General features: G+C 40.4%; 1 protein-coding gene across 7 annotated transcripts in view; it reads left to right on the forward strand.

Moving 5' to 3' along the window:
* The window catches only part of elavl2 (ELAV like neuron-specific RNA binding protein 2), a 91568-nt gene extending 65208 nt beyond the window's left edge, over nt 1-26360 (forward strand). For 2 of the 7 annotated variants that reach the window (XM_068028906.1, XM_068028903.1), the window contains exons 5-7: nt 5245-5470; nt 24560-24598; nt 26015-26360. In XM_068028906.1, the coding sequence (XP_067885007.1) occupies nt 5245-5470; nt 24560-24598; nt 26015-26360 (611 nt within the window). Of the gene's footprint in view, nt 1-2781; nt 2787-5244; nt 5471-24559; nt 24599-26014 lie in introns of all 7 variants that reach the window. The other 5 variants (XM_068028901.1, XM_068028902.1, XM_068028907.1 and 2 more) reach the window with 4 other exon arrangements.
* The last annotated feature ends 546 nt before the right edge of the window (nt 26361-26906 follow it).

The following is a 26906-nucleotide window of genomic DNA, read 5'->3' on the forward strand; positions in this document are numbered from 1 at the left end:
CCAGATTCCAACCACCCTCTGGGTAAGAGTTTTTCCTCCAATCCCCTCTAAACCTCCTGTCCCTTAACTTGAATCTATGCCCCCTGGTTATTGACACCTCCGCTAAGGGAAAAGGTTTCTTCCTATCTGCCCTATCAATGCCCCTCATAATTTTGTATACCTCAATCAGGTCTCCCCTCAGCCTTCTCTGCTCTAAGGGAAACAACCGTAGCCTATCCAGTCTCTTCATAGCTGAAATGCTCCAGCCCAGGCAACATTCTGGTGAATCTCCTCTGCACCCTCTCCAGTGCAATTACATTCTTCCTATAGTGTGGTGCCCAGAACTGTACACAATACTCCAGCTGTGGCCTAACTAGCATTTTATACAACTCCCACATAACCTCCCTGCTCTTTTATTATTTTATTTATTTTAGAGATACGGCACTGAAACAGGCCCTTCGGCCCACCGAGTCTGTGCCGACCATCAACCACCTATTTATACTAATCCTACATGAATCCCATATTCCTACCACATCCCCACCCTCCTTCAATGCCCCTACCACCTATGTACATGCGGTTACAGGGAGAACCTGCAAATTCCGCACAGACAGTACCCAGAATAGAACCCGGGTCGCTGGAGCTGTGAGGCTGCGGTGCTAACCACTGCGCTACTGTGCCGCAGGCTGAGGCATAGAATACAAGTATCCCAAATGCTTTCCCAACCACCTTTTATCTACCTGTGCTGCTGCCTTCAGTGATCTATGGACAAGTATACCAAGGTCCCTCTGTATTTCCTAGGGTCCTATCATCCATCTAAGATGGTGTGTAATTTGAGAGCTGATGATGCATGATTCCTGATCATGTGGGGTTGGGAAATAGTCAAGTAAAATTAGTGAGTTGCTGCATTGGTACTGTAGATAGTATATATGCAGACAGTGTTACAGGCAAACATCAAATCCAGTGGCAATCAAGTGGTGGTGACCACCATAGATAATGATCTGATGGGCCAGTAACGTCTGTTAAATACTGAACGGTTGCTCACCTTTATCCTCAACATATCACATCTATAGAGGTAAATATAACCTAGATACTACCTCCCTTGGAACTTGTAAAATATGCAATTTGAGTTCAGTTTCTCAGTTCTATTTGAGGAACAAGTTGTAACAAGTATTGGCAGGCTACTTAACCCATAGTAAAAATCCACTGCAGTTGCTGATTGCATCAGAATAAGTCGGACTAGAATTTGAAAGTGTTCACTTTTGTAGATTACAGGGGAAGGGGATGCAAGGAACTTTTTTGAGGGCAAATATCAACCTGTTTTCTTAAAATTGTTGAGGATTAAAGGATGAGGAAAGTCTGTATTCTGGTGAGTTTAGAAGTTCCGAGAAGTAATCCTGTTTGTGCTAGCAAGTGTTTTTCAAGAAGAAAATCTTTACCTTGTGATGAGTGAAAAGTAAGCTACAGTCCATGGATTTTTCTGGGAAACTAGCTAAACATGATCTTGATTAGAGGTGCATCATACAGAAGTTATGGTGGTGACAAGTGCTATCAAGTGGAATTGTCATGTCAAAGGGTATGCTTGCTATAATTGAGCTTCACCTGGATTATCTTGCATCCCCTGAAAACTCCATAGGATAAGGTTAACAACACCAACTTGCGTTTATAAGCACAGTTCATGTAAAGAGCCCTGCCAGAGTGTTTCACAGGAGTGTAATCAGTCAAAAAAATGACGCCAAGCTGAGAGGAGAGAAATTGGGACGAATGACAAAGCTTCTCTAGTTCCCTGAGACATATCTGAGAGAGGAAAAGGTTTCGGGAGGGAATTCCTGAGCTTAGGCCCTGAACAGCTGACTAAGGGAAATACACATTCAAGGACTTTGGAGATGGGGCAGTACTGTGCAAGAACGGGGATCAAAGGTGGCTTTTTTGTCAAGTAGGGGAGCAGTAAGGGAGAGAGAAAATGGATGCAATTTCAAAGCTAAGGTGTGGCGAAACCTTTGGAGGAGATTGATTTAGTTACAAAGGGAGGGATGTGGCAGAGGTAATTAAACTGACCATCTCAATCAGACTGGAATATCTTGGGATATTATGGCCAAGTATTTGCCACAATGTAGTTCTTTTAAAAATAAATCTTTTTTTTTGTCAAAATTCTTAGCCTATTTATGATCAGATGCTTACCAAGTGCACGGTCTCTCACTTTCTCCACCCCCCCCCCCCCCCCAAACTCCACGCGCACACATTGCCCCACTCCATTTATGATGCTTGTGCTGTGATCGCTACTGTTCTCAAATGTCTGCATGGTCAGTTTGTGGAGTAATGTGCACACTTCAAAGTATTCTTGATCTCCAGCCTTGCTGCTGACCTTAATGTTGGGCCAGTTATTCATCTGATTTGTCTGCTCTGGATAATTGAATTGTGTTTGGTTTGAACAAGTGGGGAGAAGTCGACTCATTGTGCAGCTTCCATGCATGAACCTTTCCCCTTGTTTGCACCTTGGAACTCCTTGAGTTTTAAACTTTCTAGTTTCAGTTCTACTGCCTCTTGAACAGAGACATGGCTCAGAACCTAGCTTTAATAGGACTGGATGATTTGATCATCAAAATGGTTGTGATTTTATGCCTTTGGAACCCAAGTGGTTTCCCCATTATAAAGGTACATTCATTACTTTAATGAGCCCTTTCATAAATGGGACGAAGATTGATCAGTCTGGACCATTCTGTTTGGGAAAATTTGGTTAAATCAACTTTGAAGGTCTCTTTGCATGATAAATAGAGCATTTGTATTGTAAGCTAGCAGTTTAAGAACTGGTTTACATAAGGCTTGTGGTGTTTGATCAATGATACCTGAATGTGACGAGATTTTTAAAACTTCTGTAAACTGAAAGCTATCTACTTGTTACCAGCCTCTGCAGTTGTATTTTTATGGATATATGTTTTGGAATGTCAATTTTCACATGCAGTAGTTTGCATACAGTAGCTGACAACCAGACTAGTCGGTTGATTTAGTGCCTGAAGTTGCACAGTATATTAAACCATGTAAAAGGTAAACTGTAGTACTTCTCTATCTCTCTAATTTTTTTGTATTGAATATGCTATATAAATGCAAGTTTTGTTTTCGTAAGCCAGTTTAAGATTTTCTCAGTACATTGTAACTTTCTCATTCTCTGGACGATGAATATTTAACTGGTATTCCTAAAATTCCAGAATGCCTAGACTGAACGTAAAACCTGAAAATAAACATGTTCTCGAACTATTGCAATGGGCAATATTAATGCCTTCCTTGGATAAGGAGGAAACCTTTCACTATGCAATCACCTAGGTATTGGCAACTCATTAGTCATGCATGCAACTCAAAACTCGTCAAGCTTTGGCATATAGTGAGCAATGCATTGTATTAGAAGCACTTTTTCTGTCTTTGCACATGCTTATGTCACTTTTTTTTTAATGCTAAACTTGTATGGTTTTAGGTGCTCCAATATATGCTTGAATACATTCTAGGTGGCTTTCATCTCCTGGGCATTATACAGTTATGCTTTCCTACCTTTTCTGCCAATGAAGATCTGTAAAAGCACAAAACTGAATAGAAAGAGATCTAAAGATGGGAGCCTGCTGTTTTTTCAGACTGCATCATACTATTAAAATACATGAGATTTGCAACTAAAGAATGTCATATGTGGTACTCTAGATTTTAATACCAGTGCACAGGAATGAAATATTGGGTTTAGAGCTTCAGTTGATATTTGTAATTTAGTCATGCATGTCTATGTTGCACTTCTACATGTGTATAATACTGTTTTTACATACAGGCACAGATCCTTTAAATGCAGCTTTGAACTGTAAGGCTGTACTATACATTTTTAATATACTTTTTGGTTGAGTCTTTGAAGGTGCTTCATATATCCAGGGCATTCTACATGTAATTTTTAAAACCCTGTTTCTTGTAAATATTTCACTATTAGCTTTTATAATGCTCATGCCAAGGAATGAAATGCCGCATCATGCCGTGCCATTATTGAATAATGCAAGTTCAGAATGGTCATCTCCCATGTGGCTTAACCCAGTCTTTTAAGAGAACTGCTATTGTAAATTGTAAATCTTGCCAACATTCCTTGTGGGCTATCTGCCCTTTAGTGTTGTATTATTGACCACCTTGTCCTTTATACAAGCAACTAGGTTGAAACTGTTTATTTTACAGTGAACCTTTCTAACCATTGCTTTAGTTGGAGCTGGCTTTGAAGCCAGCTTCCAAAGGGGAGAGAGGACCGTGATAAACTGCATTTAAATTTGGAGTCTCTATTGCATATCAGAATCTGCTTGTGTCACTGAAGTTTTCATTTTCATAAATCCAACACAGTAAAATTTCTATAGATTACTGTGGCACTAAACTACTGAAGGAAAGGACTGAATGAGTTGAATTATTAATATAGTACAAAGTTTTGTGCAACATTGACCATGTTGGTAAATACTTGTGAATTTTATCCATTTAATTATAAAATCAAGTTAACATTTCACTTTTTTTGCATTGCCTGATTCAAGTAATGGGTATTTGAAAGTCGAGGTTTCTAGGACCTGGGATAACCTCAGTTTCAAAGTTTTAAAAAAAATTTTACATTTTAGGTTGATGCAAGTCCTATTCCCATAAGGGAGACGGAAAGAGATATAAACAATCTTGCCCTTTTCCGGCAGCAGTTTTTTTTAATTGGCAAAGGAAATCTTGACCTTCATATCTGATTATGAAAACTAAACAAGTAAAGAAATTGTTCCAAGCATTCATCTGGTAGGCTAAAATGACATTGATCATACTGCTGCAAATATTTACTGTGCTGCTAAGTTGACCACATTATTATCTGTTTGAGACATTACATTGTAAGTAAATTTTTTAAAAATGCAGCAGTCTGTTCTGATAAACAGCTGGAAAATTGAGTTAGATTTGAACTAAAGCAGAAATTGCAATGTATGGGGGGAAAAACTGTATTACTGACCTGATGAAGTAAATTAACTTGGTGTATAGTTAGGAATTTATAAATCCAGCTGCCCTTTACTGCTTTTTGTTACTTTTGTTTTCCCTCATCTCTAATTATATAATTTCTAACAATTTTCAAAGTAGATGTTTGATCCCTTCAGCTTTCAGTGCAATTTCAGCAGAAGTCATGGGCAGTTAACAAATTGCATCTGCCAATTCTAATTGTTCAAATCATTGAACTATAATTGAGGAAAAGGCTGATAAATTAAACGTGGATTATTAATTGGGCCTGCATTTTTTTAGGGGTGTCCAGGGGCGTTGGCTTCATTCGGTTTGACAAGAGAGTGGAAGCTGAGGAAGCAATCAAAGGTTTGAATGGGCAAAAGCCTCCAGGTGCCACAGAACCAATCACAGTCAAGTTTGCCAACAATCCAAGTCAGAAAACCAACCAGGCAATCCTCTCTCAGCTGTACCAATCTCCAAATAGACGATACCCAGGGCCCCTTCATCATCAGGCTCAAAGGTTAAGGTATGTAAATACTCCAGTAGGCACTATTGCAGTTTAAAACAGCAGTTCAACATTAAGAGCAAGTGCTTTATGGAGTTTACCAAGAGGCTCAAATAAGTAAAACTGGCTGCTGAAATATCAATTTCAACATGCTGAACTGTTGACCTGGATTTAACTAAGCTGGTGGAAGAATGCAATTAAGATCTGACAAATGTTAGAAATGAAATATGGATGTAAAGATGTAGTCTTGCACTAATTACTGCTTTATGTTGAAGCATAATAGCTATATGGCTTGCCATTGTTATAAAACTGGCCCATATTTGACAACTACAATAATTTTTATTCTAATGTTATTGCCTCTGATTTTAGTGTCTATACTTTCCTACCAGTAGAAAAGATATTCTCAACTCTGTCGAATCATTTTTCACTTTGTTCAGTCTCCACATATATATGAGTATCATGCATCAAACCAGGAAAAGCCACTGGAGCAGTATACACATTTTGATGCTATTGACCCAATGCATAGTCTCTTCCTACCTGGCCCAATGTATCTCAGCAGCTTCTGTCTTCAATTCACAGCAGGAAATGTTCATTACTTAATCGATCCTCATCTGCTACCAATAGCATCCTTCATTTTTGTAAAAAAAACTGCTGTAAGGACATCTCCAAAATTCAGTCTGCTTCATGAATCTGTGTTGCTTTCTGCATTGTAAGTTAGTCGGTGGGTGCATATGTTGCTTTGGCTGTTGTGATTAATTCTGCTTCAGTTAGCTCTTAAGCCATCCATAGATCCTTGGTGCTGACCAGCAACCATGGGCAGTGTTTTAATTCCTACTTTGTTTCATTTTTAGAAATAATCCAAAAAAAAAACTGCAGCTGAGAAACATGCTATGTTGGTTGAAGTATTTGTTCAAATTAAATAGTTACAGAACAAGGTCTTGGTCCTCGTTGTCATTCTAGGCTTTGGTTCATCTACCTGCTGGGGAAGATGTAGCGTCACTGTACTAAGTTGTGATGTTGGCCATTATACTGATAGTGAACAACTTAGACTCTGAGCCAAAAACAAGTACTAACCCTTTACAACTGGCTACTGCTATCAGTTTTGCACTTGTAAATAGAGGATCAAATCCAAGAATATCCTCCTTAGTCTCAGTTTTGCCCCTTGGCCAATCTAATTTAGTGTTAGTTGGCAAGTGTTGATATTCCTTAGCTGTGGTCATGGTACTTGAATCAGTCCAATAGTTTTGGTTTGACCTTTTTATTCTTCCCACCGTTCAATAGAAATTACATGATTCATCCAAGAGTAATTGATGTAACTGAGTTTGAATTTTCAGACATAGTGGCTAAAAGGAAGAAATGAAGATGCATGAAATGCTTTTTAAAAAATGGCCACAGGATTTTTAAAGCAATTTACCTGCTTTGGGGGGAAAAAACAGGAGCAGAGCTCTATGCTCAATTTCATTTGGATGTGAATGTTAAATAGATAAGCAATTTAAGTGTTAGGAATTTATCTTGACTTGTACATGACTGATTTATCTGCATACTCCTTACCTGGTGCCTTTAGAACCTTGCTTTTGTATTTGCTATCTACAGTCAACTTTTAAAATAACAGGTGTGTTTAGGAAGAAACAGCTGTAAATGTAAAAGCTGATGGGTAGATTTGTAGCCAGTGATTTTTAGTACTTGTGCCAAAATCTTGGACCAACGTGCCAGTTTTTTTTTAAACTCCATTTGTGTACTAATATGTACACGCCTGAATTATAAAGAACAAACAGTAATAGTGATTGTAATCCAGCACTCCAATGCAAATGCATTTCAGGAAATCACAGGGTTTGCATTTTTGATTTATTGTGATATGCTTCGTGCTGGCACTGCCACATTATAGGTTCAGCTCTCATACAGTTGATGATTCTACATGGTGCATTTGGAGGCTATTTTAACTCCAGGCTGAGGAAGGGATATGTTTAGAATCTCAAACCCAGAGGACAAGTCAGTGAGCACAGATTGACAAAGGTGGTCAGTTGAGCCATGGTATTCTTGAGCTTGTATTTGTATGCTAGTATTTATATAGTGCCTTTAGTACAGGTAATATTGGTTCAGTTCTATTAGTCTTAGGAAAGTTGACATTCAGTGACATTGTGAAAATATCTGATTCAAAATGACTGTTCCTCTTTTTATTGCCTGACCTTGATCACATTGACCATGGTTAATACCAACTGCTTGCCTTTTTAAAAAAAAAAAATGAAAACCTCTCTTTCGATAGGGAAACTTATTTTTGGACTCCCAATCAAATTTAGAGCCTGAAGCTTGCAAATGCATCACAAGGCTTGTTGCAAAATCATATTTTTTTTTTCTTTTGGAAAGACCCATGTACAGAAGTACACTTCTAAACAGGCAACACTTCATTCCAGAATGAATGCACATTGCCTAACTTGGACTGACAGTTTTTTTTGGATCTTCAACCTTTTCCATTGATAAATTTTTCTTTCTGTCTGACTTTCAGCAACTGGTCTGCCATCTCCAACTAAGTGAGCATCAAGTCTTTCAGTCTCATGGTTGTCTCATTTATCAACCTTAAGCACAGACTCTCCGGCTTTGGTTTTGTGCTGTCTTGAGTCAATATTGATCGACTGAAAAGTGGAAGTGATGCTAGTTGATGTATTTAACATAGTATGTCCTCAAATTGACACATTCCTTTTGACTTCCTGAATAAATTCTTCAACTGTTGGGCATAAGTTAGTCACTTTTTAATGTATTTTGTTAAATTGGCCCACAGATGCTAGTCACCATTTATTGGGAACCCAAATAATACTTTGCACTGGATCTAATTGAGTTGCAGAGGTCAAATGCTCATGTCCTTTTTGTACAGGTAGACTTCACTGTTATGGAAAACATTTGGTGTGTAGGAGAGAGATGGAGAAACTGGATAATTTAGCTGAAGAGAAAATAATTTAGAGCTTGGAGTGGGGGGCAGAGGTAGGGGAGTGGGACTAAGTGGGTTGCATGGATATGATGGGATGAATGGCCTCCTTCCATGCTATAATGATTCTTTGCAGCTTCCTCAAGATAAGCCACTGCTGGCTGCTGAGAAAGTCATTTGGTAGAATGGGGCTAGTAGCCATAGAGCATTCAGATTTTCTTCATAGTGTTTTTCTAACTAACTAATTCACTTAAGCAATGTGAAGTTATAAAAAAACCTACAGTTGTTGATCATTAGGTAAATAATTTAATCCAAATTATATATCTGACCTCCCCTAACACTCAGTATCAATGAACCTCCCCCTGCTTACTGATGTGACAACTAATGTCCTCACAAATTGTCAATCTCCATTTGTAGATTTCATTATGTGGGCAATATATAATTAGGCAAACAAGAACTTGATTCCCATGACTGCTTTTGGGCTCTGATCCATGGATTGTGGAATTGCTGTTCTGCTGCTTCACGTTGGCTGCGATAGCAAAATCGCTGATATACGAAAGATCATAATGACTTGATTTGCCAGAACAACATTTTGGCTTCTGAGTCTTGCTCTTCTAAAATCAAAGTTTCTAATCATTTTTTGGTGCCAGTATTTAGAAAATACTTCATTAAAGTTGACTTTATTCGGATGGAAAATGACAAATTTAATTTGTGCAGGTATTCAGAAAGATTTGGGTATCCTTGTACACGCATCACAGTTAGCAGGCAGAAACAATTAGGAAGACAAAAGATATATTGGGTCGGGATTTTACGTTGGGCGGACAGGAGCCGGCTACCAACTGAAAAGTCGGTTACGAACCCACTTCTACCTCACCTGGGGATCCTTTCCGTATTTTACGGGTCCCCAGGCTTAACTGTTCAGAGGCGGGACTTGCAACTACTTGAAGGAAGTCCCACCTTATTGAGCTGCCGGGCAGTCAGCAGGCTGGCAGCTCTTAGTCCCAGCAGCGCCACCAGGTGCAGTGGCCACTGCTGGGACCGCAGCCCAGCCAACCGCAGATGAAGACATAGAGCCGGAAATTAAGTTTTGGTTGCCTCGCTGGGGATAATTGGTCGGGCCCTGGCAAGGAAAGGGGCGGGGGTGTTGGGGGTGGTTGAGGTTGTGGGGTGGCCTTCCATCTGGCACCCTGTGTCTGATCATCCATGTCCCGGGCGGGACAATCAGCAGTCACCTGGTATTTCCAGGCAGCTTCTGAGTCTTTGGCTGCCCGCTTGCAACGCGTAAAATCCATGTGGAGGCCGTTAAGTGAGCACTTAAGGGCCTTGTTGGCCTGGGGCAGGCGAGCTGTTTTTCGTCCACGTCCTACGTAAAGTGGCGGTGGAGGCGGGATCACTTTGGGTAGGCCTCCTGGAGCCTCCCACTCCATTTTATGCTGCCCGCAACCCCCCCCCCCTCCCCTCCACCACCATTCTGCTCGCTGGGGTGGTGTGAAATTCCAGCCTGGATCTTTATTGCAAGGGGGTTGAAGTAGGAGTAGAAATCTTGCTGCAATGTAAGGCTTTGGTAAGACCACACCTAGAATATTGTGTACAGTTTTAATCACATTGCTGAAGGAAGAATGTACTTGCAGCAAAGTTTCACTAGCCTGATTTTTGGAATGAGAGGGCTGTCAGATTGAGTACAATAGGTCTATATTCTCTGAAGAATGAGGTGGTCTCATTTGAAACATGAAATTCTTTAGAGGACTCAACAGAGTAGATGCTGAGAGGCTGCTTCCCCTGGTTGGTGAACATGTGTCATGGTCTCCGGATAAAGGATCGACCCTTTAGGACTTGGGGTTATGGATCTTTGCAGTCCTCTACTCCATACTTCGTTGTTGAGTATATTCATGATTGAGATTGGGGTTTTTTTTATGATAAAGGGTCAAGGGATAGGGCAGGAAAATGGAGTTGAAGGTCAGCAATGATACTGAATGGTGAAGCAGGCTCAAGAGATTGTATGGCCTACTCCAGCTCCTGTTTGTTAATGAGCGTCTATAGTCTCGAGCCAAAGAACAAAGTCGGAATGACGAGGTTTTGTGTGTGTGTGTGTAGCAGTCTTGTGCAAATATAGGTATTTACCAAAACTCTTCAAAATGGACAGTGTCCCAGGTAAGTTCCAACTATCAAATGACTGACATGCTTGCAAACAGAAGCTGAATCTGAAGGGTTGCATTCACAATCGTGAATTACCTATGTAGACAAATGAAAAACCCTATCTATGAATACATTCAACTAGTAGTAAATAGATCATCAAAATAGTTGTTTTTTTTGTATCCTGACCATTCAGCAAGGTCTCTGACCAATTCTTGAGCTAATCTTTAAATGCCTATTTAGACATCAACTTGGAGCACCACTATTTCTTTCTGGAACCATTTGGATCTAACTAGTATTGTAGACCTGCAACTCATTTTTCCAACCACCTATTTCATATAGGTGAAGATGGCTTAACTCCCTCTATACCCATCCCAAAAATCACTTTTTCCTTTTACAGATTATCGATCAGGAACATGACAGAAACCATATACTAGCTCTGGAACTGTCGTCTTATGATTTGAGCTGGTGAAATGTTGGACAATTTTTGAGTTGGCATCAAATCATAACACGAATGCTGGAGGCCCTTAGCTAAAGATGAGGTTTGGATGTCCTCAAAGTTGACATTCCTATATGCTGCTTGCTCTAGTGACTTCATGCTGGAAAATGTCCAGTGTCCTGCAGGCTCCCACCTGCCAAGAATGAGGCGCACATTATTTCACCACATAAACACTAAAACTTAATTGCTGCTCGGAAGAAAAGAAGGCCTATTACAAGGCCCCTGACTGGAAAGACATTTGCATAGTAACAGTGCTTGGAACAAAGGGGCTGCTCCCTGCTCCAATTTAATCCACAATGGATTTTTGATTACTAGATGTTGTAGGTGGAGAGGCTAGCATTCCAGGTTAATTGCTAAAATGGCCGAATACACAGACTTGGTCAGATCAGTTAGTCACATGACTAACTTTCTGTTTAGTTTTTTGAATTTGAACATGCCACAGAGTTTTAAAACTCTCAAAGCTCTTTTCTCCTGGACTGAGAACACCCCTCTCCTGTCTGCTCCCATCTTGCTCTTGGAACTGAAGACACATGAACCCCAAGAGAGAAAAGTCTCCTAAAGTGACTACCGACAATCAAGGACTACGCAAGCTCAAAGCACAGTATATATTTTTTTAAAAACCCTCTTCAGAGATTGCCTCAAACTTTTTTACTTTATTTTTCTTCTCTTTTCTGTCCCTATTTGCATATGTGTATCACATATGCATACGAGTGTGGGGCGCGGCGTGTATCCGTAGGCGTTTACCGTTTAAGGTTTAGTAAATTTCATGTTTCTTTAAACCTAAGAGCCTGTTTATGCTCATTTCTTTGCCTTATAATTGGAAAATGAAGAAAGATTCACCAAGGGGAGCTCAAAACAGTGTTTAAAAATTAAACCCCGTTGCAATAAAACCAGGTGAAGGCTAAAAGGGACCCCTAGACTCCTTTCTCACCTGGTCATAACACCAGTGATGAACTTGCTGATGCAGCTATATGCTGACTTGAATACTAGATATGAGGAACAAGTCAATAACTTTTCTCATAAGCTATTAATGTTTGCCCTTTGGAGTGTATAACCCTTGTCTTACAAGCATTCAGCTCCTTGGTAAATAGGTCTCAAGGAGAAGCAAGAGGAGGTGAGAAGAATTAACACTCCAACCTAGGTTGGATATCTGAACAATGTGAAGGTCATTAGGCATTTTTGTCAAGACAACTAAAAGGGACACTGTTACCTTCAGCTCACTTTGTGGTATACAATGGGGAAGAAATTATCTATGTTTGCAATAGAGATGTAACTATTTGCAGGAGTGAACTAATAAAAGTCTACAAACTTTATAGGAATATTTCTGAAGCAGCATTACTTAACACTAATACAAAAATTATAAATGCCTTGGATTGCATAATGGAAATTTAATTTCCATTAAATGATAAACTTATCTTGGTATGCGTGGTATGTCATGGCCTCTTAATTTTTGGTAAAATTAAATATTCTCCGTTGAACCAAGAGTACAAAATTCCTCATGCAATTACATTTGAAATGTTGCATTCCAAGATGGTGTGTAAATGCTTTAGTTTGGAACTGAAATACTTGTTCAAAGTCTTTTCCCATCCATTTTCTGGAAGGAAACCCGTATATGCTCTGCAGCAATATTGCCCCTCTTCAGTTTTTTATTGGCTGTAAAAGTTCATGTTTGTGAGCCCTTGTAACAAATGTGTCCAAAATGGTGCCATATGTCTGCCATCAAATTGAATCGCAAAATAGGATATTTAAATCTTTTTACCTTTTTAAAAAGCAATTGACTTATTAAAGCTGAATGGAAGTAAATGAAATGAGTAAAATTGTAAGCTTCCATGCTTGTTTTCCTCTTTTTTTGCTTCTGTTGTCAAATATAGGACTGAAAAGTAAAATATTTTGTTCAAGTACGCCACAAATTCTGAACCTCTTTTAGGAATTAGTTATATTTTTGTATGATAGTTTCTGCATGCAATTTAAACCTGTACCTACAAGGCCCTTCACTAACCTGAAGTCGGGGAGGGCGGCAGCAGACTCTCGACAGTTTCTGTGCGCGCTTTATTTGGATTTAGTGTTGAAAAGAAACGAACAGTAACATCACTAATTCTGTGCACTGGTCGGTGGGTGGCAGCTGTTATAAGTGTGATAGGCGTTTTTAAAAAAAAAAACTTCCTTTTGAATTAAAGCCCTAGGATAGCTACCTGTAAATTTTTTAGTATTTACTGGCTATACTAGTGCTGTTTCCATGGAGTGAGGCTGTAAGATGTGTGGGTATTTCGTTGGCTGAGAGCAGTGGAAGGTGCTCTTCGGTCTTTTTCTTTCTCAGCCTCAAAGGTACAGGGGATAAAAGTTGGTTGTAAATAGCTGGTAAGATATTACATAAGCAACTTTTTTTTTGCGTTGTATAAGTAAGGGCGGGGCAGCTTGGCCAAGCAGAATGTACCTCCTGTGCAATGTGGGAAATCGTGGACGTGCCATGTGACATTGGTAAACATGTCTGCAGAAAGTGTCTCCGGTTGCAGAAGCTTGAGCTTCAAGTTTCGGAGCTCGAGCGGCGGCTGGAGTCACTGTGCTGCATCCGTGAGGTGGAGGACTACGTGGATGGCATGTTTCAGGAGGTAGTCAAGCCGGTGCCTAGGCAAGCACAGTTGGGGGGGTGACTGGGTGGCTGTCGGACAGACAAAGAAGTCAGGGCAGGTAGTGCAGGAGTCTCCAGAGGACATTCCACTTTCTAACCGGTATTCAGTTCTGAGTACCGATGAGAGAGAGGGTTCCTCTGGAGCATGCAGAGTCATGACCGGAATATCATGGCTGACTCGGCTGTGCTGGGGTGGAGAAAAAGGGACGAGGGCAATAGTGGTAGGGGATTCTATGATTAGAGGAACAGATGGGCGTTTGTGGTCGCAGACATGATTCCAGGATGGTATGTTGCTTCCCTGGTGCAAGGGTCTTGGATATCACTGGCTACAAAGTATTCTGGAAGGTGAGAGTGCACAGCCGGAGGTTGTGGTCCACATTGGTACCAATGACATGGGTAGAAAGAGGGGTGAGGTCCTGCAAAAAGAATTTACGGAGCTAGGCAGCAGATTTAAAAAGTAGGACCTCAAAGGTTGTAATCTGAGTTTCTTCCGGTGCCACAGGCTAGTAAGTATATGAATAGGAGGTTAGAGCAGATGAATGCATGGTTGGGGAGATGGTGCAGGAGGGGAGGGCTTTAGATTCTTGGATCACTGGGCCTGTTTCTGGCAAAGGTGGGATCTGTATAAGATGGACGGGTTGCACCTGAACCAGAACTGGACCAGCATCCTTGCTGGGAGGTTTGCTAGTGCTGTTGGGTGGGGGGTTAAACTAATTTGGTGGGGTTGGGATACAGAGTGGAGGTACAGTAGGGGGTGTTGTACAATCAAATATAAGTGTGAAGCTAAGTCAGTGTGGAGGAAAGAGTAAATGTAGACCTTTTAAGGCTCAGGCAAATAATGCAAGGCTGGATTATATCTATTTTAATGCAAGGAGCCTTATTAGTAAGGCAGATGAATTGAGGGTGTTGATTAACACATGGGAATATGATATTGCTATCACTGAGACATAGTTGAGGGAAGGGCAGGACTGGTAGCTTAATATCCCAGGGTATAGAATCTTCAGACGTGATCGGGGGGAGGGTGGTAAAAGAGGTGGCATTGCACTGTTGAATAAGGAGTCAATTACTGCAGTAAGGAGGGATGATAACTTAGAAGGTTCCTCTAATGAGGCCATTTGGGTAGAACTTAAAAACAGAAAGGGGGCAATCACTTGGCTGGGAGTGTACTGCAGGCCTCCAAACACAGGCAGTAGTAGAGGAGCAGATACGTAGGCAAATCTGAGAGGTGCAAAAATAGGTTAATAGGGGATTTCAACTTCCCCTATATTAGAGGGGGTAGTCTTAGTGCAAAAAGCTTAAAGGGGGCAGAATTCAAGTGCATTCGGGAGAGCTTTTTGAGCCAGCACGTAGAGAGTCCTATAAGAGGGGCGTTACTGGACTTAATCCTAGGGAATGAAGCTGGACAAGTGGTAGAAGTAGCAGTGGGGAGCATTTTGGGGATAGTGACCATAACTCTAAGATTTAAGGTAGTTATGGAAAAGGACAAAGATGGACCAGAAATAAGAGTACTGAATTGGGGGAAGGCAGATTTCAATTTGATAAAACAGGATCTGGCCAAAGTGAACTGGGAGCAGCTTCTTACAGGAAAGTCTACATCAGACCAGTGGGAGTCATTTAGAAGGGAAATTGTGAGGGTTCAGGTGCATGTTCCTGTAAAGGTGAAGAGTAAGACCAACAACTCACGGGAACCCTGGATGTCAAGGGATATAAAGGATTGGATAAGGGGGTGGGGGGAAAAAAGGCGTATGGCAGATTCAGAGTGCTGAAAACAGCGGAGGCCCTAGAAGAGTATAGAAAGTGTAGGGGAGTACTTAAAAGTAATTCGAGCAAAGAGGGGGCATGAAAAATCACTGGCAGACAAGATTAAAGGAAAATCCCAAGGCATTTTTATAAATATGTTGGGGGCAAGAGGATAACCATGAAAAAGTGGGGCCCATTAGGGATCATAGAGGCAATCCGTGTGGAGCCAGAGGTAGGTGAGGTTTAGAACAACTACTTTTCATCTGTGTTCATTATGGAAAGGGACAATGTAGGTGTAGTGATCAGGGAAGGGGATTGTGATAATATTTGATCAAATTAGCATTGTAAAGGAGGAGGTATTGGCTGTATTAGCGGGCTTAAAGGTGGATAAATCCCCAGGCCCAGATGAGATGTATCCCAGGTTGTGAGGCAAGGGAAGAGAAAGTGGGGGCTCTGACGCAAATTTTCAGATCCTCTCTGGTCGCAGGAGAGGTACCAGAGGATTGAAGGACAGCGAATGTGGTACCATTATTCAAGAAGGGTAGCAGGGATAAACCAGGTAATTACAGGCTGGTGAGTAACATCAGTGGTGGGAAACTATTGGAAAAAATTCTGAGGGACAGGATTAATCTCCACTTGGAGAAGCAGGGAATAATCAAGGATAGTCAGCATGGCTTTGGCATGGGGGAATAGTGTCTAACAAGTTTGATTTAATTTTTCAAGGGGGTAACTAGATGGGTAGATGAGGGTAAAGCAGTTGATATAGTCTACATGGACTTCCGTAAGGCTTTTGATAAGGTCCCGCACGGGAGGTTGGTTAAGAAAGTAAAAGCCTATGGGATCCAAGGTAATTTGGCAAATTGGAATCAAAATTGGCTTAGTGGCAGGAGGCAGAGGGTGATGGTAGAAGGTTGTTTTTGTGAATGGAGGCCTGGGATTGGTGCTGGGACCCTTACTGTTTGTAGTGTACATTAATGATTTAGACGGGAATATAGGAGGTATGATCAGTAAGTTTGCAGATGCCATGAAAATTGGTGTCATAAATAGTGAGGAGGAAAGCCTTGGTCTACAGGACGATTTAGATGGGCTGGTAAGATGGGCAGAGCAGTGGAAAATGGCGTTTAATTCTGAGAAGTGTGAGGTTATGCAGTTTGGGAGGTCTAACAAGGCAATGGAATATACAATGGGTGGTAGGACCCTAGGGAGTACAGAGGGTCAGAGGGACCTTGTCCATAGATCACTGAAGGTAGCAGCACAGGTAGATAAGGTGGTTAGGAAGGCATATGGGATACTTGCCTTTATTAGCCGAGGCATAGAATATAAGAGCAGGAAGGTTATGATGAAGCTGTATAAAATGCTAGTTAGGCCTCAACTGGAGTACTGTCTACAGTTCTGGTCACCACACTAAAGGAAGGATGTGATTGCACTGGAGAGGGTGCAGAGGAGATTCACCAGGATGTTGCCTGGGCAGGAGCATTTCAGTTATGAAGACAGACTGGATAGTGTGGGGTTGTTTTCCTTGGAGCAGAGAAGGCTGAGGGGGGGGACCTGATAGAGGTAAACAAAATTATGAGGGGCAGTGATTGGATAGATAGGAAGAAACTTTTTCCCTTTAATGGAGGGGTCAATAACTAGGGGGCATAGAATTAAGGTCAGGGGCAGGAAGTTTGGAGGGGAGTTGAGAAATATTTTCACCAGAGGGTGGTTGGAATCTGGAACACTGCCTGAAGGAGTGGTAGAGGCAGCAACACTCAAAGTATTTAGATGAACACTTGAAACGCCATAACATACAAGGCTACAGGCCAAGTGCGGGGAAATGGGATTAGTTAGGACGGCTGCTTGATGGTCGACTCAGGCGCGTTGGGCCAAAGGGACTGTTTCTGTGCTGTAAAACTCTGACTACAATGCTGTGGTTATTTGTAGAGAACTGCATGTATTCTTTGCAGTTAACCTATGATATGGCCTTCTATTTAGATGCAATCTGAGCTATCAAAATAATGAGTGATACCACAAACTGAGATTCCTCCACTTTTAGGTGTTGTATAGAGGACCAACCCTATTGACCTAGGTTATGTAACATGTGCTACATTCATATCCTAAAGATTTGCTTAGTTGAACTGTCAGAAATTGGAGATGTTTTAGGTGTGTAATACCACTGAGTGGATTTGGTTAGTGTCTGATACATTGCACGTTGTCTGGTAAAACCATGCTTGGGGTGGGGGGCGTGTTTTTTCCTTTGTTTGAGAATATATCTCAATCCTCGGCTGAAAAATTGTTAGATATAAAACATCCTTAGTACAATTTTTTAAACATATTTCTGCCCATAAATAAGCCCCACCAATCTCTCCTCTTTGAATAGTGAAGATATTCATTTCCCCAGAATGGGAAATTGTTAGTCTGATTTCTTTTCAGTTTCTCCTCATTTACTCTTCTCAAAACTTTGATTTTGGAAACTCCAAACCACCTCTGCTTGAAAGAGAGTAACTCTGCTTCTCCAGTTAGGTGGAGAGACTGAAGTTCCTCATCTAGTAAATCTTCTGCCCATTCTTAAGGCCTTGACATCCTCACGAAAGTAGTACCCAGAATTCAACACAACACTTTACTAGCTTAGGCCTAACCAGTATCGTAAGTTTTCCAAAGCTTCCAGTTATGCTCCGGACTGCACTACAAGGTGCAGTGACGCTCAATGGTCTTACTAATTCAGCACCCCCCACCCCGCCCTCCCCACTTCCCAGATCTGTCATCAGCCCAGTCAACCCCATCAATATTAACCACTGCTTGTACAGTCTTTTGACTGCTCCTTGCCACCTTTTTAGAAACATTTGAGCATCTCTTTAAAGATCCATCTGGTGAAGCTTGTATCTTCAACCTGCCTTTTTCCTGGCTAGACATTCAATTTTTATTTCCTATTTGCATCATACCAATCTGTGTACCCTACTGTGAGTGATTTGTATCCAAAACTTGAGCCTCATTCCTCTTTGCAGTGACTGAGTCTTCTATCATTGTCTATAGAAAATCACTTGCACATGGCAAATAATGCCAAGTAGAAGATTTTTGTTCTTTGAATTAAACAGGTCATTAGATTACAAGTTCTAATTAACTTATGCATTTGACAGACCAACAGATACAGCTCATGGAGATTGGAGATAAAATGGTGGCTTAAAAAAATACATAAGTAATAATTTTTGAAGGGTATGTGGAAGTTTTTAATTTCACCCTTGGGGCAAATGATTCTAAAACTGAGGACCTTAAACTTGTATACTTGGAATTCATGATTTTGGTTGCTCATTTTATTTATTTATAGAGATACAGCACTGAAACAGGCCCTTCGGCCCACCGAGTCTGTGCTGACCAACAACCACCCATTTATACTAATCCTACATTAATCCCATATTCTCTACCACATCCCACAGCCACCTGTTTTACATTTAGTCAGTTTCCAGTCATTGCACCACCTCCAGCCCAGTAGCTATGTTTAGTAGTTACCAGGTTGTTTGCACTATAGCAGAATTGGTCTCATTTATTGTCTTTGCATTCCAGGATGCAGCTCATAACTTGCTGTCTTTGTGAAGGTTTCGCTCAATATTTTTCAGATCAGTTGTCCATCAGGAGGGTGCCATAATTCCATGGCTTCTGCAGATAGCTGTCTTAGTCAGTGACCTACCAAGTTGCGCCTCCCTTTTTAAACAATGCAGTTTTGAGTCTCCATTTGCATTCCTTGAAATTATTCCCTGGTAGTTGTCTTCTGTGTACAGGTAAGTTGTAGTTGTTGAAGAGAATGCCACCACCTTAATCAGTAAAGGGGCCTTTTTAAGTTGGATTCTTGGCTTCCATCCTTCTGTCATTCATGTTACTCAAGTATTAAAGCTCTGCCTAGGCTGACTACTGATGCATGATTTTGACTTCTTTCACAATTGAAATTGGGAATTTCCTTCTGACTAGGCATATAAAGGGAGGCTATTCTCTCCCATGGCAGGGAAAAACATGCATGATCCTCGCACCAGGGTTTTAAAAATTTGTTCATGGGATGTGGACTTTGCTGGCAAGGCCAACTTTATTGCTCATCCATAACAGTCCTTGAGAATGTGGTGAGGTGCCTTGACCTGCTGCTCTCCATGTGGTGCAAGTACACCCACAGTGCCATTTAAGTAAGGAGTTCCAGGATTTTGACCTAGTGACAAATCAATGGTGTCATTGGTCCATTGACAATCCAAGTCAATGGTGTGTTACTTGGGGAACTTGGTCATCCCATGTGTCTGCTGCCCTTGTCCTCCCAGTTGGTAAAGGTCACTGATTTGGAAGGTGCTGTTGAAGCTTAATTTGCAATAGAGTAGGAGAATCCTCACTTGCCTGGAATCCTCAGATGTTTTGCATTGATTCCATAGGATCTTAGCATCTTGGCAGCATGCACTTTTACCAGTTCTGTAAACTTGGTGATTTAAAGATTTTCTACGCAGTCCTCAATTGTAGACAAAGCCATCAGCATGGACTATGTAGTCATTTGCCTAGATTTGTGCCTCAAGTAGATGATTTGGTTTCACCACTGCTATAGGATCCAATGAAAATTCAGAATACTTCCAGTTCGGTGCCAGATTCCACCCTTCAAATAGGTGACGCGTACTGAAGGAAGGACCTAAATTGATGGACATGGCCACACCAGATAAGAGATTAATCAGTCAAAAATGGAAGGTAGTGACAAATTGCTGAGTCTACGGTACACTACTCCCAGCTGCAGATATCTCAAAGATAGTCAACAAACTGAACAATCTCAATACAAGACATTGGCACGTTGAAGGGTTAGTATTATCTGCAGGACTACTAACAGAAGGTATGAGATGGGGACTGCCCTGGCAATAACACACGTGCAGTGGTCCATACAGTCAATCAAATCCTGTCCTGGAAATGGGGGAATGCATAATTGGTAGATCAGCCTTTGACATCATTTGAGGAAAGTATCTTGGCACGTAGATATATACTACACTTGGGGGTAAGATGAGGGCAGCTTCTATATTGAACTGTCAGAACTGGGAATTTAAGTGTGAACAAGACAATGCAGCTATTGGAACATAATTCACAAGTTATGCCTTTCGCAACACTTGTGGGCTTTGTAAATCAGACCCATGTCCAGTCGAAGACAGTAACAGTCAGTTGCTATCACCTACGCCTGGAGACGATGGCATCACGATGGAGCTAGTTGAAATCATCTGAACCTTCCTCTGAGGATCTCAGAAGCAGTAAATGATATTACTATCCACAGACCATTCTGGAAGTAGGCTTTCATTTAAGCAACTCCATAACCTGTGGTTTCCTGGCATGTGTGGAATATCTGCTGAAAGGCAGAGGTGTGCACTAAAGCTTTAGATCCGTTAACATGCAGTGCATGGGAGTAAGAGGTCATATCCTAAGATTAGAAATGTGGACTACTAATCCCAATATGAAGTGGCAGAAGCAGAAAAACCATACATGGAAAATGCAGAAGAATTGCCCTCTGTTTGTTCCAGGAAAAGTCTTGGTGTGCACAATTCATGGAAGGATTGTAGATCTTTTTAAGAGACAACTAGAGCAGAGCGAGTTCATGCCAGGCAGGTCCACTACCAAATGAATATTGGAACTTAACCTCCTGTTCCAGGTACTGAAAATAAACTCATCTGTACCCTACATTGATTTATAGGAGAGGAATAAATTTTCATACTTCTAAGGCATGTGATTGCTTTGGATAAATTGGTCTAACTCATTCAACTCCTAAATGATGGTACAACCAGTTGCATGTGTATAACCAACAATGCCAATTCTGTCTTCAAAACTGAATGTGAAGTTCAAGAATGCATATTTGGCCTCGATCAGCTTCTGTGTGCATTGTTGGTTAATGCATGAACAGAGCTATACTGGTTTTGGAAGCATTCACTGACTACTACTTCAACCTATGTGGGCATAGTTAATGCTAGAGATGGTAAACCTGGCACTTTGTATCCCCAAAAAGAGGTGACTGAAGTATTTGGCCTTGAGCTCAACTGGCAGAAAAAGTGCTTCAGGGTTGCAAATCTTCCAGTTGCCACGCTGAACCATGTAACCTGAAGACAGTTAAAGTTTTTGGAGTTCAGTGCAAGCTCAGGAGCTTCTAAAGGAAGAGATGTTGGCAACTAGAAATTGCCAGAGGTCTTGTGCAGTTGTGTGTGTGTCTAAAAGCAGATAAACTCAGCTGATACAGCTGCTATCCCATACTTGATATGTGGAGTAATTTGACCAATTGAAATTGGATGTCTTTGACCAATGGTAAGTTTGCAGCATAGAATCAGTTTATGCTGAGTGTACAAACTTTATCCTTTGTATCTCTTGTAGCTAGACCAGTTTAACCACAATGTTTCACATGAGACTTAACTTGTCCTGGGTAACTTAATTTGTGTTGAATTTGTAATGCTTAAATTTTGCATATACCTATGCTGGATCTCTGAGCAGTAGACATATACCCCTATAAGCCATTTCTCTTTTTAGGAAGCTAGGCAATCTAATCTTCAGTTTAGGATTAGTGGTGCATATTATTGTCATGAACCAAGTAGATTTTACAAATACCAAAGCAAAATACTGTGGATGCTGGAATTCTGAAAAACAGAAAATACTGGAAATACAACATAGCATCTATGGGGATAAGAGCAGTTAACATTTCAGGTCGATGACCTTTGTGTCAGTACTGATTTTTGAGCTTCTACTGATAGTGGAAGACTGTTTAAAGCAGGCTTCTCTGAGTCAGAGACTAGTGAGTGGAGCAGTCTCTGCCTTTTCCAAATCATTTCAAGCTCATAAGGTGTCACAAACTAAGGTTTATAATTTCAGGTTCCCTGCAAGCTCCCATAGCAAGCATTTGTAAGAGATGTTCCAAATGAGAGGATTTTCTGAAGTTGTGCTGTAGGCTGCCCTGGACGACTTGTACCATTATGAAGGGTTGTACTCTAATACTACAAATTCAAAATCCAATTTGGTATGGTTTGCCTATTGTGTCCCAGAGCAAGCAGACTTATTTTCAAGCTGAGAACTTAATCATTCACTGGCTCTTCGTCTCCTGTTACCTTTGCAGTGTTGCCACCCTAAATCCCTATCACTGACTGATGAAAAATCCAGTGAAGGACTACATCAGAATAGGTTTTCAATTGAATAGTGTACACATTTGGTAGCTGCTAGTAAATGAAGTCTGCCCCCTTACTTGGCAATATTTTTTTCTTCTCTGGTAATTTTGGGCAAGTGGTGCATTGGTCAAGCAAAGTTAAGCCAACATATAGCTTTCTAGAGTATAGAAAAATGCATTCCATCTTGCCCTCAGATTTGGAAGTTTTTTTCGGTCTATAAGGCACTAGCAAATCTTAAGTAATAAAGGAAGATGGTAAAGCTTGGAATGCAGTTCAACAGCAGTGAATTTCTGAATGTTTTCACATCAGGATTGAACGACTTGAGTACATGCATTTCCACTTAAAGAATCTGTCAATTCAGCATTCACTCAAACTCTAGAAAAATCTAATATGTAATGAGTTCCTTTTTAAACGTATCTGGATTAGCACTTCCTTCCAGGAAGCAGTTTGGATATCTGCTCCATTATTGATCATATGCAGCTGGGTTTAATTTGTGGAGAAATTCCATTGTAGGTCTCACCATGGGATCCTAGTTCTTGATTACTTAAGGTGAAGTTTGCTGCCACTGGACTGTAGTCATTTGTTTTTAATATGCCAGTCTAACGAGAGAGGATCTATGCACAGCATTGCATGTAAATTCTGGATCTGAAGGCATATTGGTGTATATAGTTGCCTGATGCAAGAATGTGTAAAACCTGCTCAATCAATACAAGCTACATTAACAAGGGATGGGTTCAGTCTGGGCCATTTGAGCCACTTTTTACTTTTTAAAATAAGACTATCCAAATTGCCTAAACAAATTGTCAGAATTTTAGTAGCAGTAGTCATTACAGTTTTGCAGGACTTTAGTTTCTTGGTTCAGTGGAAATGTTTTTTCCTGTAACTTCTCCCTTCAGTTGTTTCCCCCTACTGATTGAAAAATATGGTCCTAAAACTCTATCTCATCCTAGACAGATGGGAACCAACATCTGGAGGACCATGTGGTTCAGCAACTTGCGAAGTCTCCAGATGCAGCATTGCATCTAGACCATGTTATCGGAGAGCTTCAATCTTGCCTTGCAACATCAGTTTTTCTACTGGTACTTTGCTTGAATGCATTTTTTTTTTTGTCCTAACGATCTATAAATGCAACATATCCAGGATTTAAAGTTTGTATCCACTGGCAGCAGTATTGAATTATCTATAATCAGTAATTCAGTTAAACATTGTCCAGATTCAAGATAAATGCCTGAAAGTTTAAATCTTTTCACTAGCTAACTCCCATTTTCAGATTAGTTCTGACCAAGCTAATCTAATGACAGTACTACAATCTAGGTTTCCGTGATATTTTAAAGTTTAATTTTGCACCTGAACTGTGCTTTGATCTGATTAGGAATGGCGTGTTGGTAGTTAGACCCATTGCACCTTGGCAAACAGCTGTCAAGTTGGTAAACTGAGTTTGACACTCCAATCTCAAATTATTTGAACAGACAATCACCTGGCAAGCTGGCTTGAGAGTTTTAATGTCCAACTGAAAGTCTTTGCACTAGTGGTATAAATCCTATTTGTATATCGAGGTGGAACAAATACATATGGCCTAATTTGGTTTAAATGTCATCTCATTCTTTCAAAAGAAATTCAGCTTCCATGTACAAACTTTCCGTTTGGAGCTATAAACTTGATTTTACATGCCTTGTCGTTTGCTCTCTGCCTTAAACCTGATCAAAGAACTAATTCAGAAAGAGAATTTTTAAATAACTGAGATCACCTGACAAAATGCGCATACAAGGGTGCTAATTTCTTAATGTCAGTGTTTCTCCTTTCCTTCCTCCTTTTCCCTTCACCCTACCCCCCACCCCTCCTCTCCCACAAGCCCGGTTTTGAAGGTGGATGCTGAATTGCTTTTGAAGACCAGAACCGGAGATATCCTTAGTTATACACAGCACCACTATGCTTTAATTACCAAATGTATTTGTACTAAATATAAGTATTTGAAGCTAAGAAGATATCTTCCTTTTGCAATGAATGTAAATCTTGGGTGGAGTGACTTTGTTTTATGCACAACTGAATTGTAAAATGTTTTTTGCAGGTTGGACAATCTTCTAAATATGGCTTATGGCGTCAAGAGGTAATTGTCTCTCCTCTTCCAGTGGATTTTTTAAATTGAGGCCTTTTTCCTGACTTATTTCTGTATTTAAACATTACAATCCAAGTTTTGAGGGGTTGTCCGTTTTGGTTGAACAGGTTAAATTGCTCAAAGTTATAAAAAAAAATACTTTTTTTTAACACTAATTCCATTCTTGGATTGAGAATAGATATTGACTAACTTTTAGATGTATGAATAACTTTTCTCAGAATTCCATTGGGTGAGATCCATATTCATTAACTAGTTTGGAATACAACTAACATTTAAATGAACAAACCTTTAAACTTAAGTGCAGATTTTCCAGCACCATTTTTGAGCTCGACCTAAATTTTGCTGATATTTTTCCAACCTCAAAATTCATATTTCTATTGGAATTTTAGTTAGGCTCCCATTTTTCTGATAGGTGCTGAAACATCAGAAAAATGCTTGAGCATTTGTGTTGAGCAGCTACCTTTTATATAAAGCTAGACTTGACAATTATTTTTATTTATTTATTTAGAGATACAGCACTGAAACAGGCCCTTTGGCCCACCGGGTCTGTGCTGACCAAGAACCACCCATTAATACTAACCCTACAGTAATCCCATATTCCCTACCACCTACCTACACTAGGGGCAATTTACAATGGCCAATTTGCCTATCACCTGCAAGTTTTTGGGGGTGGGAGGAAACCGGAGCACCTGGCGAAAACCCACGTGGTCACAGGGAGAACTTGCAAACTCCGCACGGTACCCAGAATTGAACCCGGGTCCCTGGAGCTGTGAGACTGCGGTGCTAACCACTGCGCCACTGTGCCGCCCAATGTTTGTTAGAGTACAGTTGTAGTTATCCTTTATTAGAATTACGATAAAAATAGAAATCTGAAATGAAAACTCAGTGCTGGAAATTCTCAGGTCAAGTGGCATCTGTGGAGAGAGAAGCAGAGTTAACATTTCAGGTCTGTGATCTTTTCATCTGATAGGTCACAGACCTGAAACGTTAACTCTTCGCTCTCCACAGATGCTGCCTGACCTGTGTATTTCCAGCACATTCTGTTGACAATTGTATTTTCTGCCATAATGGCAATAAATAAGCTTCCTACAAACAAACATGTCATTTTAAGACTTTTGCATAGCTGGGTATAGAGATGTTTACATAGCTGGGTATAGAGATGTTTACATAGCTGGGTATAGAGATGTTTACATAGCTGGGTATAGAGATGTTTACATAGCTGGGTATAGAGATGTTTACATAGCTGGGTATAGAGATGTTTACATAGCTGGGTATAGAGATGTTTACATAAAAAAACAAATTTGAAATGTTTTTGGTTAAGTAGTAAAAATAGAGCTCTTATGTGCCCCAGTGTTGGTTGTTTTTTTTAATGTTTACTTTGTAATCATGTATGAGGATCCATTGTAGCTTCTTGATTTTTGGCAGGTTTTCGCCAATGACCATTGATGGAATGACCAGTTTAGCAGGCATCAATATCCCTGGGCATGCTGGAACAGGCTGGTGTATCTTTGTTTACAATTTAGCACCTGATGCAGATGAGAGTATTCTTTGGCAAATGTTTGGACCATTTGGTGCAGTGACCAATGTGAAAGTCATCCGTGACTTTAACACAAACAAGTGTAAAGGCTTTGGATTTGTGACTATGACCAACTATGATGAAGCAGCCATGGCAATAGCCAGCTTAAATGGATACCGTCTAGGGGACAGAGTACTGCAGGTCTCCTTCAAAACCAACAAAACGCACAAAGCCTAATATGTAACATAACTGTTATATAGCTATTCAAAAAGACATGTTAAAGCAAAACTTTATATACTAGTGCAAAGACTTTGTAAGTCCGTGTTAAGACAGAAGTATGACTATTTAGCATCCTAAGAATGAGGGTTTTATATTGCTGGTAACTTTGCATTAAATCTTCTTTCATAGCTTTTATGTTTTGAAAATAGACAAGAGGTGCAGGGTTTTTTTTACCTGTCACAAAACATTCTAGTACCTCCTTTTGAAGGAGGTGGACCTTTTAAAAAGAAACTGTTTCAGCTGAAGGAAGAAAGACTCCTAGATTTTTACACAACTGCCTTGAAACAGTACATAAAGTGAATTTGTGAGGCTTTGTTTCTTTTTTCTTTTTTAAAAGAAAATATATTTTGGGTCGAGTATTTGATTTGCCTTTAAATTCATTGCATTTAAATGATCAGTTTCAAAGAAATGTTGGTTTACATTTTCTTTTCTTTATTTACATGTTAAGTAAAGTTTTATTTTGATAAGATTTTGGATTGGGAAAGGGTGGGCTGCAATTATACC

The sequence above is a fragment of the Heterodontus francisci genome, chromosome 4 (assembly GCF_036365525.1).
Source record: "Heterodontus francisci isolate sHetFra1 chromosome 4, sHetFra1.hap1, whole genome shotgun sequence".
Taxonomy (NCBI): domain Eukaryota; kingdom Metazoa; phylum Chordata; class Chondrichthyes; order Heterodontiformes; family Heterodontidae; genus Heterodontus; species Heterodontus francisci.